The following is a 20,146-nucleotide window of genomic DNA, read 5'->3' as shown; positions in this document are numbered from 1 at the left end:
TTATCGAGGTAAATCTGCTCAATTTAGCGTGTTCCAGACTAAAGACCATATCGCACAGCCCTACTTCCTGTTGATATTGAGCCACTTGTACTTGATTTGAGGGCATTTTGGGGTCACTTTCTGTTGATTTGGAGCAATTTCAGGGTTACTTCCTGTTGGTTTGGATGAATTTTAGGGTCAATTGTTGATTTTGGGCCACTTCTTGTTAATTTGGGGGTCACTTCCTTTTGATAAGTCACTTGTTGATTTGGGGGCATTTCAGGATCACTTCCTGTTGATTTGGGGGCATTTTGGGGTCACTTCCTGTTGATATGGAGAATGAAGAAAACAAAGTAATTAAATAATGTACTAAGCACTTTAGCCGGCCCTCAACTACTGGTGGAAGAAGTTTGATCGTTAAAATTACTGGGGTTATTTTTTCCTCAAAATTGAGTGATTCCATCATTATTTTCCTTCGGCTTGGTCTAAAAATAGTAACCTACCAAAAACAACATGTTTTTATTCTAGATTTCTTTTATTCTTTCCTGATGCTTTCTATATGAAGTTGTCCCATACCCAAATTTCTATAAAAATGATGACACTCGTTTGAAACATTTACAATTCTTTTCTTCTATAAATGTATTTATGAAAACTAAATACTGAAATTTCTAGGTTCCTGCATTGATTTCAAGATGTCAGGTTTTGACTCCTCAACTAACGAAGAGACACTGTTTAACTGACTAGCACCATCTTGTGTTAAAAGGTGAGAAGTGCAAGAGAATCGTAGGCTGAAGTTAAGCAAGCCGTATTTAATTATATGATTTGAGGCGGGCCAGTAAAAAAATTAGGCAGTTTTAACTTGAATGTATTTTTATCCTATTTACCGTCATCTCTTTGACTGGTTTTTATTTCTCATTGGCTCCCAGACGCCTCTAATACCGGAAGTGTTGGTCTTTTTCGTGTATGACATCCGTTTAGCACGTTTAGCTCAAGCTTTTACCGGCTGCTAATGCTGCATGTTTGTAGCTTTCTTCCAAAGCGCACCGGCCGGCCGGGTGGGCATCATTCCGACCCCGCTTTTTGATGGGAGGGTGACGGGGAAACGATGCTGACATTCCTCCATATTCTGTTAACGGGTAAGCTAAAGCTACTAATCACGTTTGGCTAACCGGCACTTCAGAGTTAAATCCTTACTTATAACCTTACCAAAAGACCATAATTGAGATCCTAATCCGAAATTAAACCAAAACCCAGGTTTGAATCCCAGTGTGAAAACTTTCTAGAATAGAAAGCCTGTATTGTCATTGCACAAAAACAAACAAACAACAAGTGATGTAGTGCTAATATAACACAATATATAGCATATGATACAATGGCTGACGTGATGTGACAGTTTGTGCATAGATGTAACAGTGCCAAAATGCAGTAATGAAATTCATATGCAGTACCCAGTGGTCACTTCCTGTTGATTTTGGGGCATTTCGGGGTCATTTTCCGCGTGATATTTTGTCACTTCCTGTTGATTTGAGGATATTTAGGGGTAAGTTCCTGTTGCAATTGGCTCACCTCCAATTGATTTAAAGGCATTTCCTGTTGATATTGGTTGACTTCCTGTTGATTTGTGGGCATTTTGGGGTCATTTCCTATTTGTATTAGGTCACTTCCTATTGTTTTGGGGACATTCCAGGGTCACTTCCTGTTGATATTATGTCACTTCCTGTTGATTTGAGGGCATTTCGGAGTCACTTCCTGTTGATATAGGTGACTTCCTATTGATTTTAGGGCATTTTGGGGAAATATCCTGTCAATGTTGGGTCACTTCCTGTTTATTAGTGGGGTTTCAGGGTGTTTCCAGTTGATAACGTGTCACTTCCTGTTGATTTGGGGGCATTTCAGGGTGTTTCCGGTTGATCGCGAGTCACTTTGTGTTGATTTGGGGGCATTTCAGGGTCACTTCCTGTTGATTTGGGGGGCATTACGAAGGGTAAGTTCCTGTTGATATTGGTTGACTTCCTGTTGATTTGGGGGAATTTTGGGGGTCACCTTCTGTTGATACAGGTCACTTCCTATTGGTTTTAGGGCATTTTGGGGGTAAGTTCGCGTTGATATTGGTCCACTTCCTGTTTATTTGAGGGCATTTCCAGTTGATAACGGGTCACCTCATGTTGATTTTGGGGCATTTTGGGTTGACTTCCTGTTGATTTGGGGGCATTTCAGGGTGTTTCTGGTTGATAGTGAGTCTCTTCCTGTTGATTTTAAGGCATTTCAGGGTCACTTCCTGATGACTTTGGTGCATTTCAGGGTTACTTCCTGTCTATTTAGGGGCATTTCAAGGTTACTTCCTATTGATTTTAGGGCATTCTGGGGTAAGGTTCTGTTGATATTGGTTGATTTCCTGTTCATTTGGGGGCATTTCAGGGTGTTTCCAATTGATAACGGGTTACTTCCTGTTGATTTTGGGGCATTTCCAGTTGATAACGGGTCACTTTCTGTTAATTTTGGGGCATTTCAAGGTCACTTCCTGTTGATTTTGATGCATTTTAGTGTCACTTCCTGTTGATTTGAGGGCATTTCAAGGTCACTTCCTATTGATTTGGGGAAATTTCAGGGTCACTTCTTGTTGATATTGGGTCATTTTCTATTGATCTAGTGTAATTTCAGGCACTTTTCCTGTTGATATCTAGTCACTTCCTGTTGATTGGAGAGCATTTTGGGGTCACTTCCTGTTGATTTTAGGACATTTTGGGGTCCTGTTGATTTGGCAGCATATGAGGGTCACTTTTTGTTTATATTGGGTCACTTCCTATTGATCTAGGGTCATTTTGGGGTCGCTTCCTGTTGACATCGGGTAACTTCCTGTTGATTTGGGGGCATTTCAAGGTCACTCCCTGTCGATATGGCTTCACTTCCTGTTGGTTTTGGTGCATTTCAGGATGTTTCCGGTTGATAAAGAGTCACTTCCTGTTGATCACAGGTCACTTCCTGTCAATGGAATGGCAAATAGGGCCATTGAAAATTAATGGGGAATTTTATTCATTGGAAATGAAAGGGAAAGTTTTGGCCGCAAGAAAAAAAAGTAGCCTGCTGTTCTTCATTAATATGTATATATTTTTAAATGTTTGAATGATGTGATTTGGACAAAAAAAAAATCTGTTGCACAAGTCGCGTTTTGCAATATGACTTTTTCTCCAAACAAAAAACCCGTTTTTGGCGAACACCCACTTTTGGGGATGATAAAAGTTGCTGAAAAATTCTATCAAATCTCAAATGATAATTGAGTTTTCTCGTCTCAGGATTGTTAGGCGTTCTGCGGGACAGAGTCGCTGCCTTCGGTAAGCAGAGAACCTCCACCTAAAGTGTCCTCCACACACCTCCTAAACGTCGTTTGCGTTCCTCAGAAAGTGTCAGACTCGCGGACGGGGAGAACAAGTGTTCCGGTCGGGTGGAGATTCTCCGACATAACCAGTGGGGGACGGTTTGTGACCACGGCTGGGACCTCCGCGAGGCCGACGTGGTCTGCCTGGAGCTGGGCTGCGGCGTGGCCGAGTCGGCCTTCCGCGGGGCGGCTTACGGCGCGGGCGTCGGGGAGATCTGGCTGCGGCACGTTCAATGTTCGGGACACGAGTCCAGTTTGACCCGCTGTGCCCTCGTTCTCCATAGTTATCCTCTCTGCACCCATGAAAATGACGCAGGGGTTAAATGCTCAGGTAAGACCGCCCATATGTGTGTGTTTTGATTCGGGCTGTAGCTATCGATTATTTTTGTAGTCGATTAATCAATGAACTAGTTAGTTTGAATAATTGAGTCATCGGATAAGGAACATAATAAATTCAAATACCTGAGCTGAGCCTCAAACGGTATTAGTGTTGCAACGATTAATCTATTACTTCAAGTAATTTGATTATAAAAAAGATTCGAATGAAATTTTGCTGCTTCAAGTATTCAATTGAAAAGTTTAAATTAAAGTGGCCTTTTAAAAGTGTTTGCATTTAGTTTTATTGATTTGGGTGGTTACACTGCCCTCTAGTGGGAGTAGTGTATATGACATAACTCATTTCACATGACTGAATCCATCTGCTCCCTGTTAAGACCAACATAAGCTAAGTTTTTATTTGAGGTTTCTTTATTTATTTATTTATTTTTATGCATTCGTAATTTAGTTTATAGTTATATCTAGTCGACCATTTCAAAAAATTGTAAGAAGAGTAAAAACCTTTGCTGTGAAAGCAAATCATTTTTTGTCGTTGTACTTAGATCCCCATTTATTTTTTATACCGTTTGAGGCTCAGCTCTGGTATTTTAATTTTTTACATTCCTTAGCCGATTAGTCGACTAACTAGTCGAACTAACTAGTTCATCGACGAATGGACTTCTAAAATCATCGATAGCTGCAGCCTTAAACGGCATATAAATGAGGATGTAAGTAAAACAAAAGAACAATTGGGTGACTTACATAGCAAAAGTCCGCTAGCTTAAATGCTATAAAATGCTAAAGTTTTTTTATTTATTTAAAAAAAAATTTTTTTTTACAGTGCTCTTAACAAATGGTTCAAACACATATTCCCACAAAAAAACGGCTAAATATACTTGTAAACTAAATTACGAATGCATTACAAAAAACATTAGCTCAAAGAAAAACTTAGCTTATGTTGGTCTTAACAGGGAGCAGCTTGATTCAGCCATATGAAATGAGTTATGTCATATTCACTGTTGCTACAAAAGGGCTGTGTATCCACCCAAATCAATAAAACTAAATGCAAAGTCTTTCAAAACAAACCATTACAACGCCACTTTAATTAAACGAATACTCCAAGCAACAAAATTGAATTCGTATCTTTTTTCTAATCGAATTACTCAAGTTAATTGTTGCAGCACTGGTTTAGATGTACATCAGATTCCAAGATATGAGCCAAAAAGTTGAATTATCCCAATCACGTTTTTACATATCATCATGTAAAACGTGAAAACTATCAAGTAAATATTGTTGTCCCGGTTACATATTTTTTGCACCCGGGTTTGCGTCCGAGTCACCTGATTCTGAGGATCTACCTATACCCTATACCGATTCTTTTACAAAACACAACATGGTAGCCATCGAAAATAAATTAGGGTCCAATTTTTTTTGTTTTGTTTTAAGCTTTCCAATGATGTATCACACATGCATATAGGACAATTTTAAAATTTGGCCAAATTGGGGGTCTCAGAGCGTAACTTCAAGTCACTTGAGTGTTTTCCGTCATATGTATTTTCAACGAAAAAAAGTCACTTCAATTAAAAAAAAAGTGTTTGAATGCAAAAATAAATTTGAAACTCAAAAAAATGCATTTGATATTTTTAAAACATGCCCTACTGTTCAAAATTTTTCTTCCCCTGGAAATTTGAGATTTTAAGCTTTCCAATGATGTATCACACATGCATATAGGACAATTTTGAAATTTGGACAAATTGGGGGTCTCAGAGTGGAACTTCAATTGTGTTCGAGTGTTTTCCGCCATAAGCTTTCAAATGATTTTCATTTGTACTCCCAGGTCCTCTTTTCATGCCCATCCTGTCCCTATTGTCCCCCTACAACGTGTTTTCTTCGGGAGAGGCCGTTCGCTTCAGCTGCAGTTTCCTGCCAGGTCACAATGCCAAGGACTTTCACCTGTACAAGGGTGGCTGGTCCACGCCCTTGGTGACCAAGAGGGCAGAAAGGAGGCAGTCGCAAGTGGAGATGACTCTGTCCGACATCAAGACGTTCCACCAGGGCAGCTACAGCTGTCGCTACAGGGTCAGCGGAAGCTTACCTTCTCAGCTCCTCAGCTCTCCGCCGAGCAACTCGGTCAACATCACTGTCGGTGAGTCGCTATTTTGTTGGTCAAAAGCCATATTCATTTTAGTGTCAATCAGTTTGTAATGGCCTTTCATAATCAACCCTCAAATATCAGCTCACAAAATCTGCTTTTAGAAAGACTTGTTTCCGCTTTATTGTGACGACAGTGGAACTCCTGACCCCCCAGCACTGGTACAACACATCCTCCGAGTCCCCGGCTGGTTCCGTCATCAAGGGCCACAGTTTTAACATCACTTGCTCCACGCCACAGCCCTACCCGGGAGGCTCTTTTCAGCTGCGACTCATCCGCCCCAATGGGACGGTGCGTCATTCTCTGCCGGCCCTCAGCCCCTCCGTCACGTTCACCTTCGCCGGCGCCCAGAGCTCCAACGAGGGTTACTACTACTGTCTTTATCGAGTCCAACTTGGGGGACGGACGTTTGTCTCCAGAGAAAGCCAGGCCCTGCCAATATCTATAAGAGGTGAAACTATCTCGGCTGCCCCTTTTATATGCCATATATCATGTGTAAGTCACAATTTTTTGACCGAAATTTTAGCCTAAAAATGCGGATGTGACCTAAACACCAAATTAGGGCTGCAGCTATCGATTATTTAGGTAAGGGATTAATCTACCAATTCTTTGGTTAAAATAATCGAGTAATCGGATAATGAACATCTAATGCATTGCAGAATACATTTTAGTATATGTAAAACAAATATACAAGTGTTTATGCTAATATATATATAAACATTAATTTTTTTTATATGCAAAATATAAAACTAAAAACTAAACTAAATAACGAATGCATTAACGTATTAGCTCAAACATATTGTGGTATGAGAAAGTATCTGAACCTTTTGGAATTTCTCACATTTCTGCACAAAATCATCAAATGTGATCTGATCTTTGTCAAAATCGCACAGTTGTAAAAGCAGTGTTTGGTTTAACTAAAGCCACTCAAACATTTAAAGGTTTTCATATTTTAACAAGGATAACATGCTAACAATGACAGAGGGGAGGGGGAGTAAGAGCCTAAGGCGACTTAAAGAGCAATTGAAACCAATTTTTACCTAACAGTTTAAGTCTGGTGTGTGCCCAATCATTGATGAGTGTTTTAAAATTGCCCTGCTCACTATAAAACACACACCTGGTAAGAATTGTCTTAATGATAATCATTGTCTGATGTGCATCATGGCTCGGCCAAAAGAGCTGTCTGAACACCTGGGATCAAGAATTGTTGATCTGTATAAAGCTGGGAAAGGACACGAAGGCTAGGTTCACACTGCAAGTTTTAAAGCACAAATCCGATTTTTTTCGTGTTTTTTCGACTCGAGTGAGGCATTAACTTGACGGTCTGAACAGGACAAGTCACATAGAAGTTGACCATTTCAAACCCGATCTGGGTCACTTTCGTATGTGGTTTAAATCCGATCTGGGCCACATTTTTCCAGAATGTCGCGGCGGTCTTAACTGTCAAGTCTCCCAAAATCAGAATTCATGCAGCAATTACGTCATCAAAGAGCGAGGGACTGCACGCTGCGGTAGCAGTGCAGCTGTGTGTTAGTGTCTAGCTTGCCTTGAACACTGCTTTTTAGGAAGGTTCGGGTTTGACAACAGTCATAAAAAAATAAAAATGGGTTGAGGATAAGCCTAAGAATGATCGGTTTTCTCTCTGCTCTATATGAGCAATATTTCAAGATTGCTTACACGGCTGAGTCGGGCTAAACTGCCCGTATACAGTATGTGTGTGACATGCACGGACTGTGCGTGCTTGCTATCAATCCATAAAAACTTTGACTATAGGCCTAAATGGGGATTATTTATGTCTGTTATTTGTGTCCTCTTTTTGGAAATCAAAATATTATCTCGCTGAAATGACGGCTGACAGCCAGAATGTGTAGTTATTTGTTTTGATGCTTCTTCGCATGTGGGTCTTCTTGCTCAGCGCGTCGGACTGCGAATTCGTGCGTATTCGTAATACTTGAACGGTCTCAATGGACAAAGGCATTCTGAACGGGTACGCATAAAAAAACAGATATGACAACAAAACTGATTTGTGCATTAAGACCTGCGGTATCAAACTAGCCAAAATCATCTCTTAAGTCTGGATGTTCATCAATCAATAGTCAGAGAAGTTTTCTACAAAAAGCGAGAGTTTGGCACTGTTACTTCTTTCCCAAAGAGTGGCCGTCCACCAAAAATGAGGCCAAGAGTTAGCGCAGAATACTCAGAGAGGTAAAAAAAGAACCCTAGGGTGTCTGCTAAAATCACTGGCACAGTCCAATATCTATGTGCACACATAAACTATATGTAAAACTATGGCCAAGAATGGTGTTCATGGGAAGACTCCACGGAGGAAGCCACTGCTGTCTAAAAAAAAAAACATTGTTGCTTGGTTAATATTCACAAAAAGGCACTTGGACATTCCACTGAAGTTTTGGCAAAATATTTTGTGGACTGATAAAACCAAAGTTGAATTTTTTTTGGGCAAACACACAATGTCATGTGTGGAGGAAAAATGGAACAGCTCACCAACATCAACATCTCATCCCCACCGTGAAGCATGGTGGAGGTAGCATCATGATTTCGGGCTGTTATGATGCCTCAGGGCCTGGACAACTTGCAATCGTCAATGGAAGAATGAATTCAAACGTTTATCAAGATGTTTTGCAGGAAAAGCTGAGGCCGTCTGTCAGACAGTTGACGCTAAAAAGCGGATGGATGCTGCCACGACAATGATCCAAAACACAGATGTAAATCAACTTTAGAATGGTTTCAGAAGAACAAAATACACGTTCGGCAGGGCTAAGTCAATGTCCAGACTTGAACCCCATTGAGATGCTGTGGCATGACCAAAAGGCACCCATTCATGCCATACATCCCAGGAATCTGACTGAACTACAGCAGTTTTGTAGAGGAGAATGGGCCAAGATTAGTCCTGATCAATGTGCCAAACTGATTTGCAGCTACAGGAAGTTATTGATGCCAAGGGGTTGGGGGCGGTGGCACAAAATATTAAATGTGATGGTTCACTTACTTATTTTCCCTCTTCTGTCATTGTTTGCATACTATCCTCATTAAAATATGAAAACATATAAATGTTTGGGTGGTTTTAGTTATAGCAGACACTGTTTTTTTTCATCTGTGTGATTTTGGCAAAGATCAGATCACATTTGATGGCGATTTTATGCAGATATGTGAGAAATTCCAAAAGGTTGTTACTTTTTTATACCACTGTACTCTTTTTAACCACAAATTAGGGGTGCGACCTATACACCAATATATACTGTACATGACTCTATATTGCTTAATCTCACTAGGATTGATAAGCAATCTTTCCTCCTTTAGACCCAGATCCTGCTCTGAGTCCAGTGGTGATCAGCTGGCTTGTGTCTGGCCTAACATTTGTTGTAGCCGTCACTGTCATTGTCATTGTGGCCAAAGTGCGGTGCAGCAAGGAGAGGAAACCATCGGAACTGGAGCGGGAGGGAAGATCCTGTAAGTTGCTACTGGTCGATACACTGGTCAGGAAATCATTCTATGTGGCAACTAATAAACAGAAAAACAAGCTATTTTCATCCTTCTGCTGTGAATCTGAATGAGTTTATCACGAGTAGACGTCCAACCCATTTGAAGTGGGAGGGTGGCAGCGAATGCTGCCACCCTCCCACTTCAAATGGGTTGAACGTCTATGACCATCAGTGGCAGCTGATGCCAAGCAATTAATTCATTTTGGGGGCGATATTTTAAGAACGTCTTTATGTACAGTACATTGACTTATTGCCACATGCCTCCATTTTACAGGTGTGGAAAACACCTATGTTGCCTTATCGATCAACAAACTATGATGGCGTATGCAGCCAAGCACAAGACTTGGTATGTATATTCATCGATGCATCATTTTTGGGAATCACTTAAACTTGGAAATTGTTTTCTTTTTACTAATGTGATGCCAGGTTTCTTATCTATTTTTTATTGATGGGACACAGGAGCGCAGGGCGGATAAATAGCGGGCCTATCTCCGTCAAAGCTGACTGAGTGGAAACACAGAGTTTTTACTTTGAAAATTCTTGTGAATAAATGCTTCAATCCCTGAATTCTTTATAGATATGGACGTAAAAGTCTCGATTCTTGGTTAAAAGCAAAAAAAAAAAAAAAAAAAACGGGCAGTTAATATTTATTTTACGTAAATATGTCGAATGTGCTGCTAGTCTTTAAGTCACTGTGGTGCAGTCTTACCACAAAAAAAGAGCTTTTTATGTTGAAATTCTTGTGAATAAATGCTTCAATCCCTGAATTCTTTATAGATATGGACGTAAAAGTCTCGATTCTTGGTTAAAAGCAACAAACAAAAAAAAAAAACTGACAGTTAACATTTATTTTACGTAAATATGTCGAATGTGCTGCTAGTCTTTAAGTCACTGTGGTGCAGTCTTACCACAAAAAAAGAGCTTTTTATGTTGAAATTCTTGTGAAAAAATGCTTAAATCCCTGAATTCTTTATAGAAATGGACGTAAAACTGTCTTGATTCTTGGTTAAAAGCAGAAGAAAAAAAAAAACGGGCTGTTAACATTTATTTAACGTTAATATGTCGAATGCGCTGCTAGTCTTTAAAGAGCATACGACGCCAGAAAAAAAGTCTTAAATGGCATTATTATGTGAATTAGAATCATATTTTGAGACGATTCGACTATATACAACAATTTAGCAAAGCGCAGATGACGAGAAATTAGTCTTTTAATCTGCCGGTTAGCCACGCCTACAATTATAGGGCTTTAGCGTCCCCAACAGGTGGATGACGTCAGCGGTAGACTAGGCTCATCGGTTTTACTATTCAGCCCATTGAGGGGGAATTGTTCAGAACGAGGAAAACGAGACGAAGAGAGCTGCAAAATGTCATTGTTTCAGTCTCTCTACTCCCAATATTTTTACAGGATATTCTTTTTATCCAAGTATTTTTCCCCAATAGCTATATAAATGGCTTGAGAAGGACCACTCAGCCCGTCGAGGGGGAACTATTCACAATGAGGAAAACGCGACGAAGAGAGCGGCAAAATGTCATTGTTTCTGTCTCTTTACTTCAATATTTTTACAGGATATTCTTTTTACCCAAGTACTCTCCCCAATTGCTAAATAAATGGCATGGTCATGACAAATAACTTGTGCTAAATGGAATATAAAATAATAAAAATCCATTTATTCAAGACGACATGGCAAAATTACTCCATAATGGTCAAAACAGTCGACTTTACCTTTACTGTCACACCTCCCGAACGATATTTTATGACACCTAAATCGGACATATGTCATTTCCCTTCCCCGGCTTCGGAGAATGTAAACAGACCAGAAGGAGTGACAGCTAGCCGACATGCTAACCCGAACCGAGGGATGTTTCAAAGTCTTCGAAGTGGAAAATCACACATAACTAGCCTGGATTATTTGACATGACGACCCGGTTGTCGAGTTTCTTTGCGGATCGGTAAACCGCCCGGCGGAGAGCAATTTACAGTTCGTTCCCTGGAGGAGGGTGGCTGGAATTGTGGTGCAGCTACCGTGCTAACAGCTAACTGCTAATGAGCGTGAGGATAGCTTTTTACATGCCTATCAATGATCAAACGTAAGTAGTCCTTTATTTAAAGGAATTTTATAGTGTTTACTTTGTAATCACTGTATTCGTATTTGACATAATACAAAACAAGATGTTTACTCACTTCCTTGTAAGTCCAATGGTCCCACAGTAAATATCCACGGTGAATGGGAACCTTTTGAAACTCCAAAAAGGCGCATACGCCTCTCCCGCATACAGAATGATTTTTCTGCAGCCGTTTGGCTGGCGTGATGTAAAAAATAAAAGTATTAATCCGCAAAATCAGCTGAATCCTTCGTCCTCATACACAACAGTACACTGTAGCGTGAAGAGGACGTCTTCTACCGTACACGTCACAGCGCCCTCCTCCTCAATGCGAGACCGAAGCCGGAAGTCACTCATTTTCCTGGCGCGGGATTCAAAAAACTAAATAAATATAGCGATCGCTTCCACACACATCCAAGCGGTCCATATCATTCAGGAGCATAAAATACCGCGTGTAATATGAAATAAACATGCTTTTTCGTGTCACAAGCACTTTAAGTCACTGTAGCGCAGCCTTACCACAACAAAGACCTTTTTTCTTTGAAATTCTTGTGAATAAATTCGTAAATCCCTGAATTATTTACAGATATGGATATAAAAGTCTCGATTCTTGGTTAAAAGCAAGAAGAAAAAAAAAGAAAAAAAAAAAAACGTCCGTTAGCATTTAACGTAAATACGTCGAATGTGCTGCTAGTCTGTTAGCCAATGTGGCAGCCCCCGTTAGTACAACAAGCTTTTCATGTTAAAATTCTTGTGAATAAATGCTTAAATCCCTGAATTCTTTAAAGATATGGACGTAAAACGGCCTCGATTCTTTGTTAAAAGAGCAGAGAACCGGGCAGTTAGCATTTATTTTACATAAATATGTCGACTGTGCTGCGGCTGCCTTATGAAAACACAGAGCTTTTTCCGTTGAAAATTCTTGTGAATAAATGCTTAAATCCCTGAATTCTTTATAGATATGGATGCAAAGAGGTCTCCATTCTTGGTTTAAAGCAACAACAAAAAAAGGGCAGTTAGCATTTATTTTACGTAAATATTGCAAACTATGACACCAATGCCGTAGCAGCTAATTTCTCCCATTGGATTTTTTTCACAACATTTCAAAATGCATGCATAGTACGAAAAATATAAATATTACCTTGAATCCTCGAACAAATCACTCTTGAGACAATCCTTCCTGTTTGTATGCGGTACAGCTTTCGTACTTTTCCTGCGTGCGTGTGTCTCAGGATAACTCCTCTTGATGTGGGGAGGCCCCCTACTTGGAGGCGAGGCGCAATGTATGATGGATGTGACCCGTCAATATCATCATGAAGTTATGGATTATGACGGCACGTGTATTTCTGATTTTCGACGCTAGGGAATGGACCGTGGATGGGGTGCTGCTGCTGCTGCTGTGTTGATGGAATCACATAATGTACACCTACAAAACCAGTCAGCTTGATCCGCTACAACCACTTCTCCACAGTCTGGATGGTACAAGGTTTCTACTGTGCTCTGAATTAAAGATTTCTATCCATTTCTTTATTGCCACTACATCTGTTAGCTATCATGACACTCGGGCCTTTAGCTTTAAAGTGAGTGTATTATGGATAATCGACTTGTTACTTGCATACACAGTGTGACTTATTTACTTAACAAACACTAAGCTTAAATTAGCCTAATTTGCCTAACAAAAGTCCGCTAGTTTAAATGCTATGAATGCTAACGCATGTACAATACTCATAGCAAATTGCACACACGTAACTCCACAAACTGTAGCTGTAAACTTACAAATGCATACGCAAACATATATTAGCTGAATATACAACTTATAGCCTTGTGTGGGCCAAACCAGAGAGTGCAGCTATCCCCTATCCATGTCAACGCTGCCACCAGAGGACAGTGTATCCCCCATCATTAAACAAAATACAATTCATCTGGATAGTTATTTTGGGGTACTTAAAGTGCCTGTGACAGCATAAAAAAATCTTAAATAGCATTATTATATGAATTAAAATCATATCTTGAGACGAGTCGACTATATACAACAATTTGGCAAAGCGCAGATGACGAGAAATTAGTCTTTTAATCTGCCGTTTAGCCTCGCCTGTCTTAATAGCACTCTAGGGTTCCCAGCTGGATGATGACGTCGGCAGGGTAACGATTTCATCTGATTTAGAATCCAGGCCATTGAGGGGGAAGATTCAGAACGAGGAAAATACGACAGAGAGCAGCATTATATCTTGATTGTTTCAATCTTTCCAATATTTTTACAGGATTTTCTTTTTAAGTATTATTCCCCAATTGCTAAATAAATGGTATGGTCATGACAAATAAGTCTTGTGCTAAATGGAATATGAAATGGTAAAAATTGATTTATTCTGTACGACAGGGCAAAATTACTGCATAATGGTCAAAACTGCCGACTTCGTGACAGCTAGCAGACATGCTAACCCGAACCGAGCGGTGTTTCCAAGTTTTTTTCTCGCCTTTCGAAAACAAAAAAAAACACACAAAACTACCCCGACTCATGTCACACACGGTGGCGGGGTTGATTGTCTTCATCAATCGGCCAGCCCCTGGTGTTCTGCCAAATTTTGCACCCTTCTAATATTTTTCTCCCAAAGCTGTTGTGGCAATGAATTAGCCCTCTTTTACATTCAGTTGGACTCTCAATGTCACCCACAGGTGCTAAATATGCTAAATAAACAAGTAACATTGTACACAAAAATGTTCAACACAAATATGGCGTAAATTAATGCTTAAAGACAAGGCGAAGACGTAAACAGTGAGAGAGCGACGTGCAGTGTTATTGTAGTTGTAGTGTTTACTTTGTAACCGCTGTATCCGCGGCCATTTTCAACACAAAGTTGCAATTTCTGATGGGGTGCAAAACAAAATTTAACAGAACACTGGCGGCGAGCAAGTTACGGCTCGTCGTTCTTCTGTGGCTCCAGCGGACAGGCAGAGAGGGTAATGAACGCCTCATTCTCAGTGGACAAACACCCCGAAGTCTGAGCGGGGGGCTGCTCGGGGCAAAGCCGAAGAAAGCGCTATGTGGGCGGGCACGCAAAGAGGTTTAAGGGGTGTCTTCGACAAGCTGCTGGTCGTCGGCCGTGTGGCCTTCTCGGTGGACAGGGAGTATTGTCACACACAAAATGCAAGCCACCTTCTTATTAAAATGCGTTCCATGATCCTAGTATTTGACATGATACAAAACACATAGTATACTCGTTTCCTCGTTGGTCCAATGGTCCCACAGTTGTCTGACTTGTTTTGGTCATTCTCCGCACGGTAAACGCGAACTTTTTGAAACCTAAAAAGGCTGGCAGGCTTCTCCCTGGTGCAGCAATAAAAGCCTGCAGCACATTTGGCTGGAGAGATGCGAAAAATAAACAAAATAATCAGCTGAATCCGCAGTCGTTCTGCATACTGTAGTATTTGGCTGTATTGCCCACTGACGTTATATTCGCATTCTTCGTCAATCCAGGAAGTCACTTATTTTCATGGCGCGGGATTTTCAAAAAATTTAAAAAATATATCGATCGCCTCCACACTTATCCAAGCGGTCCATTTCATTCAGAAGCATAAAATACAGCGTGAAATATGAAATAAACATGCTTTTTGCTGTCATAGGCACTTTAAAGGGTTCATTTTTACGTCGCCCGCGTAGAACGGAATTTGTTCATAACCCGGGGACTACCTGTGTATGAGTGTTTCAATTACCAGTCATAATGAACGTGCTTTTAAAAATGTAAACGGGCCTAAAATATCGGCTTACATGGTCAGCTTTAGACATCGGCTGAATTTGTTTTTTAAACAAATCTGTATCGGCCTTTGATTAAGGTACACTCTTACGTTATACTGCATATCGTCATATGGTGCAAGAGGTCATTGTTCGGGATGGTCGCTGTTCCAAAACGCTAACATCAGTAAATAAAATAAGCTAAAATAAGTTGTATGTTTTAACACTAAGCAGACGTGTGTTGAAAAATTGGGCAAACAGGGTTTGGACTTTGGAATATTTTGCTTTTGAAGCCTCGGCATGCTGGACAGTCGTGGCGGGTACCTGATGATACGATACAATTTTCACAAAATGGCGATACAACAATTATCGATGCAGGAAATCATTCTCAGATATTCTACAAAACGGCAGAAATGGAAAACTAGCTCTTTTCATCCTTCTATCAATTGGAATGAGTTTAGTAGACCTCCAAACCATTTGAAGTGGGAGAGATGGCAGCGAATGAAAGTTCATTTGGGGGCATTTCAGGTCATTTCCTGTTGCTTTTGGTTCATGTTGAGATTGTGACATATTAAATGTGTCATTGATTAAAATTGGAATTAAGTAAATGTGTCTTTAATTCATCAAAATATTAGTCCATTTAATGTTAAGAAAAAAAAAATTACACCTCGAAGCCGCAAACAGTTGGCGAAGACGTCAACAAAGCACATTGATTACTGGAACCATGTCCTATGGTCTGATGAGACGGGTGGGCTTTCTTGTGTACAGTCTTCAGAAGAAGCTTCTCCCTGGGGTGACAGCCATGCCACACCAATTTGATATAGAGTGCGGTGTGTGGTCAGAGCACGAACAGGCTGACCCCCCAGCCCCACCACTTTAATCTCTGCAGCAATGCTGACAGCACTTCTGTAACAAGTCACACAATATTTTGGAGGGAAAATGACAAGCAGTACTCAATTTGGACATTTAGGGATGTGCGTTTTTTCATAGGAGTGTACTCACTTTTGTTGCCAAGGGTTTAGATATTAATGGCTATATTTTGAGGGGAAAATAAATGAACTCTATTATATAAGCTGCACACAGACTACTTTTTCATTGTGTCAAAGTTTCATTTTATCAGTGCTGTCCCATGAAAAGATGTACTTAAATATCTGAAGAATTGCGAGGGGTGTACTCACTTTTGTGACACTGTATATTTGCTGTATTTTTCTGCCGCACATTGCCGGTGTTTTGACAAATTTTGCATGCGCGTAACGTTAAAAATGGCCGCGAATGCAGCGATTCCAAAGAAACACTACAAACTTTCTTCAAAAGAAAGGAATATTAACTTATGTTTGGTCATGGACGGACATGTAGAAAAAAGTCCAAGTGAATATAAAAGAGGGCTTTTTAACCACCACAAATGGTTTTGGAGCAACATTTTTAGAGCTGAAACGAGTACTCGAGCAACTCGAGTAACTCGAGTTTAAAAACTGATCCGAGTAATTTTATTCACCTCGAGTAATCGTTTATTTTGACAGCTCTAAGCATCACGTTTTGCTAGGACTACTTTTAATGCGGGACAGCGCGCTGTCACGTGCGCAGAGGAAGAGGAAGAGAAAAAAAAAAAACTTACCGCAGCCGACAGCCGCCACAAACGACGCCGACGTTGCTAAATACTAGCCCGCACAATGCTACATTGGTAACAGGCAGCGTCTGGTGTGTCTCATAGAGATCACATGTATGTTGAACTAGATGCCAAATTACAGACTCGGCCGCGTCTGGGCAGCGTTTGTAAACAGCCGCCATCTTAAAGCAGTACAGCGCTAAGCGCTAATAAAGAGCGCTAAGCGCTGATAAATAAGATTAACGTTACTGTCGCTACTAGCTCACGGAACGTTAGCCCTGCGGAGGGCTAGGTTTCAATTAATTAAGACCACTGTCGATGCGTGGCTAACGTGTCTTACATACAGGCTTTAACATAACATAGCATTGTGGAGTGATGAGGGTGTAAAATAAAAACTTAATCATGCTAACTATCAATTTTAGCTCAGTGGTCATTGCTGGATAAAACACCAAGTAGCACTGGTCCCTAATGTGCTCCAATACAGCCTGTATCATACATTTATTTTGAACACAGCAAAAACTCAAAATCCTATCAGGACTTACAGTTTAGACTAACTTAAAACTTAACTAGAACTTAAAAATGGCTTGACACAAAGAGAAATTCAATTGAAACACGTGGGGAAAAAATCCTAACTTTTAAGTGATGTGTGTTATCAAGCGTAATGGCATTTTTAGGTAAGATATATATATATATATATATATATATATATATATATATATTAATAAGATCTAAAAGTGTTTTGAGTGAAAGCAGTGAATTAGTCTTTTTTTTTTTTTTATTCTAGTTACATCTGAGATGCAATTGTTGGCTATTTTCAACAATATACATCGAAAATAAAGACATTGATTGACTGAAAATGGTTCAAGATTACATGAAATGTCTTGTTTTCTCATGTATATGTATAATTGCTCTTCACCTAAAAATATATTTGTTTTATCCGATTACTCGATTAATCGATAGAATTTTCAGTCGATTACTCGATTACTAAAATATTCGATAGCTGCAGCCCTAAACATTTTATAAGGGTGCAAAATTTGACAGAACACCGGTCCGTGGCAAAAAAGACCAAAATCACACCAGTCCGTGGTGCAAAAAAGGTTGGGGACCCCTGATCTAAATGACCTATATAGCTGAAGTCATTATTTAATGCAAATAAGATTGCTTAAAATTTGGTTGGGACAATTTGAGCATCCTGAAAAGTTGGTAGTGTTTTGTCCCAACTGTCCCTATGCAAACCTACGCTCTTGGTTTTTAGCAGAGCTCGAAATATATTAGGCGATTGACATGTAAAACGCGATTCATTATACGAAAAAAACAAAAGCCACTCCGGAACAAATTCATTTTGTATCTTGAGGTACCACTGCTGTCACACCCCTACTGCTGCTTTTTGAATTCATGCTAAGTAAAAGCAGGTAAGCCTTGCCCTGAGATGACTGAAATGTCTGTGTTCAGGCTCCCTTTAGTATTCAATTGAGACCTACTACTTAAAGGGGAAGTTCGGACATAAGGCTTAATCTTCAAGTTAGCTGGGGTTTAATAAGTCAGTGAAGTTGATTTCAACAAATTCCGTGCAATTTGTTATTTATTAGTTTCAGGGCTTGTGATTGGCTAAGCTAGCGCGAGTCAATTAGCCCGTCATAGCATGCCAATAAAAAAAAAAAAAAACACGCATGAAAATCACCGATGACCAATGCAATCAATAGTGTTGGCTAAGGTTTCAGGATAAAGTTATTAAAACTTAACATTGTATGTTGAAGGAATCCGCCCCCTAGCCAGACTGCCGGAATCGCACCAGCCGAACCGCCTGACCCACACTGGCGCGGATCCAATGTACCAGGCCGGCAAGACCCCGGCAATCCAGCCAGAAGGGCAAACTCAGGGCATTCACCTTAGTCTTAACTCTTTGTATTGACTTCACTCGCTCACCGAGAACAAGTTAACAATTTATTCGGGTCGAACGATCAAAACGGCAAGGCGAAACACAAACACTCAGGCGAGGAGGCGAACTCGTTCCAAGGTGACCATTTCTGAAGTCAACAAAAGGTTCCCGAGAAACATGACAACGATTAGTTAAACATTCAGTCTTTTCAAGACTCTCGCGGGGCGGGCCGTGGGCAGGAGGAAGGGTGTGTTGTTCCGTGGTATACCAGACTCGCCGCTGTTCCAGCGATTGAGTCTGGCGACCGTCCGGCGGATTAAATTCCGAGGGCGGAGCAAGCCACAGCAAACAGACAGTGGAGTGGACAAATCAGCGACGGGCAGACGTGACGTTGTTAAAGTGACAAGTAATTAGCATGAGCGGAGAATGGAGAAGTTTATTCAACATGGCTAGCGCGAGCCATGTTGACTGTTGTCAATAGCTTGTTTCGATGTGTTTTTGGTAATTTAAAACCGGTTATACCGCGGATTGGAACATATTCTCTGCTTTCCCGTTCGCCATCTGTGTTGATGTAGACACGACTTTCGGCGCGCAAGAGTGGCGTTACTTGTTAAGAACACGTCACGCAAATAAACGAATCTGATTGGACGATTGATTTTGTACCTTGCTCGAGAGGCCGTTAATGGGCTGGGTCCCAGACTATTTCTCACAGTGTTTGAAAAATACAGGGAGAATAGTCTGGCTGTGCCAGGCAAGGTGTGTTGGGATCAGAGGTGGGAATCTTTAGGCACCTAACGATTCGATTACGATTCAGAGACTACGATTCAATTACAAATTGATTATTGTGAATCATTCTTGAATCTTCCACGGCGGAATCGCGAATAATCTAAGAATCGGAAATTTCGCACGACTCTAGTTGGTATTATTGTCTGTTTGTGAATTGGGCAGGAGGATTCAGGAGTTACCGTTGTCCGGGCAACGAGGGTCGTGGATTTTGCCACCCCGGCGTCAAAGGGGCTCTTGGAGTCTTGTCAGTCGTGTTATCAGTTGGATATCGGGTGTTCTCCTGTGTTCCTTGTGTTAGGACAGACCGTCCCGCCATTTATTTTGGACTGTCCGAGAGAACTGATTTCGAGACTCGGTGGTGCAGACGTGTGCTTGTCAGCGTCAATCTTGCTCAGTTAGTTGTATGATGCACGCGCTGGGCTTCCCTGATAAGTAGGCGCTGTTTATCTCTTATGCCCTATATTTTGCTTGTTTTCCTTAAACTATGGTATAATTGCTATTTGTTTTAATACAAACAGACTGTGCCTACTCGAAAAGGTACTATCTCCTTCAATGTCAATAACTGCAGTATGAACAGCAACATTTGAAATCCAGTAGCTCTGTAGGTAACAGTCTGCAGAACGGAGTGATATTTTTTCCACCGGTGTGTTTATGTCGTAGCCAGCAGCAAGTATCTACAGCTTGTATTGTTCCTCTTTCTTCATAGGGAATTTGTAGAAA

The 20,146-nt window shown here is 40.6% G+C and overlaps 1 protein-coding gene across 1 annotated transcript; it reads left to right on the top strand.

The window, feature by feature from the left end:
* The first annotated feature begins 819 nt into the window (after nt 1–819).
* On the top strand, nt 820–16,572 carry si:ch211-150o23.3 (uncharacterized). Its single transcript, XM_057830625.1, has 8 exons — nt 820–1,115; nt 3,273–3,311; nt 3,378–3,686; nt 5,508–5,816; nt 5,959–6,273; nt 9,141–9,290; nt 9,597–9,668; nt 12,789–16,572. The coding sequence occupies exons 1-7, from the start codon at nt 1,085–1,087 to the stop codon at nt 9,638–9,640; spliced, it is 1,197 nt and encodes a 398-aa protein (XP_057686608.1). The 5' UTR covers nt 820–1,084; the 3' UTR covers nt 9,641–9,668; nt 12,789–16,572.
* Nucleotides 16,573–20,146: the final 3,574 nt, after the last annotated feature.

Source organism: Corythoichthys intestinalis, chromosome 2, assembly GCF_030265065.1.
Source record: "Corythoichthys intestinalis isolate RoL2023-P3 chromosome 2, ASM3026506v1, whole genome shotgun sequence".
NCBI classification, from domain to species: domain Eukaryota; kingdom Metazoa; phylum Chordata; class Actinopteri; order Syngnathiformes; family Syngnathidae; genus Corythoichthys; species Corythoichthys intestinalis.
This window is presented reverse-complemented; position numbering and strand designations above follow the sequence as displayed.

What these genes read in the sequence shown, in the direction of transcription:
- si:ch211-150o23.3 (XM_057830625.1), top strand. Translation starts at nt 1,085, where the DNA reads ATGCTGACATTCCTCCATATTCTGTTAACGG. An exon ending in CGCAGGGGTTAAATGCTCAG is followed by an intron (nt 3,687 to 5,507) that starts GTAAGACCGCCC and finishes TTGTACTCCCAG; the next exon opens with GTCCTCTTTTCATGCCCATC. An exon ending in GGAGCGGGAGGGAAGATCCT is followed by an intron (nt 9,291 to 9,596) that starts GTAAGTTGCTAC and finishes TCCATTTTACAG; the next exon opens with GTGTGGAAAACACCTATGTT.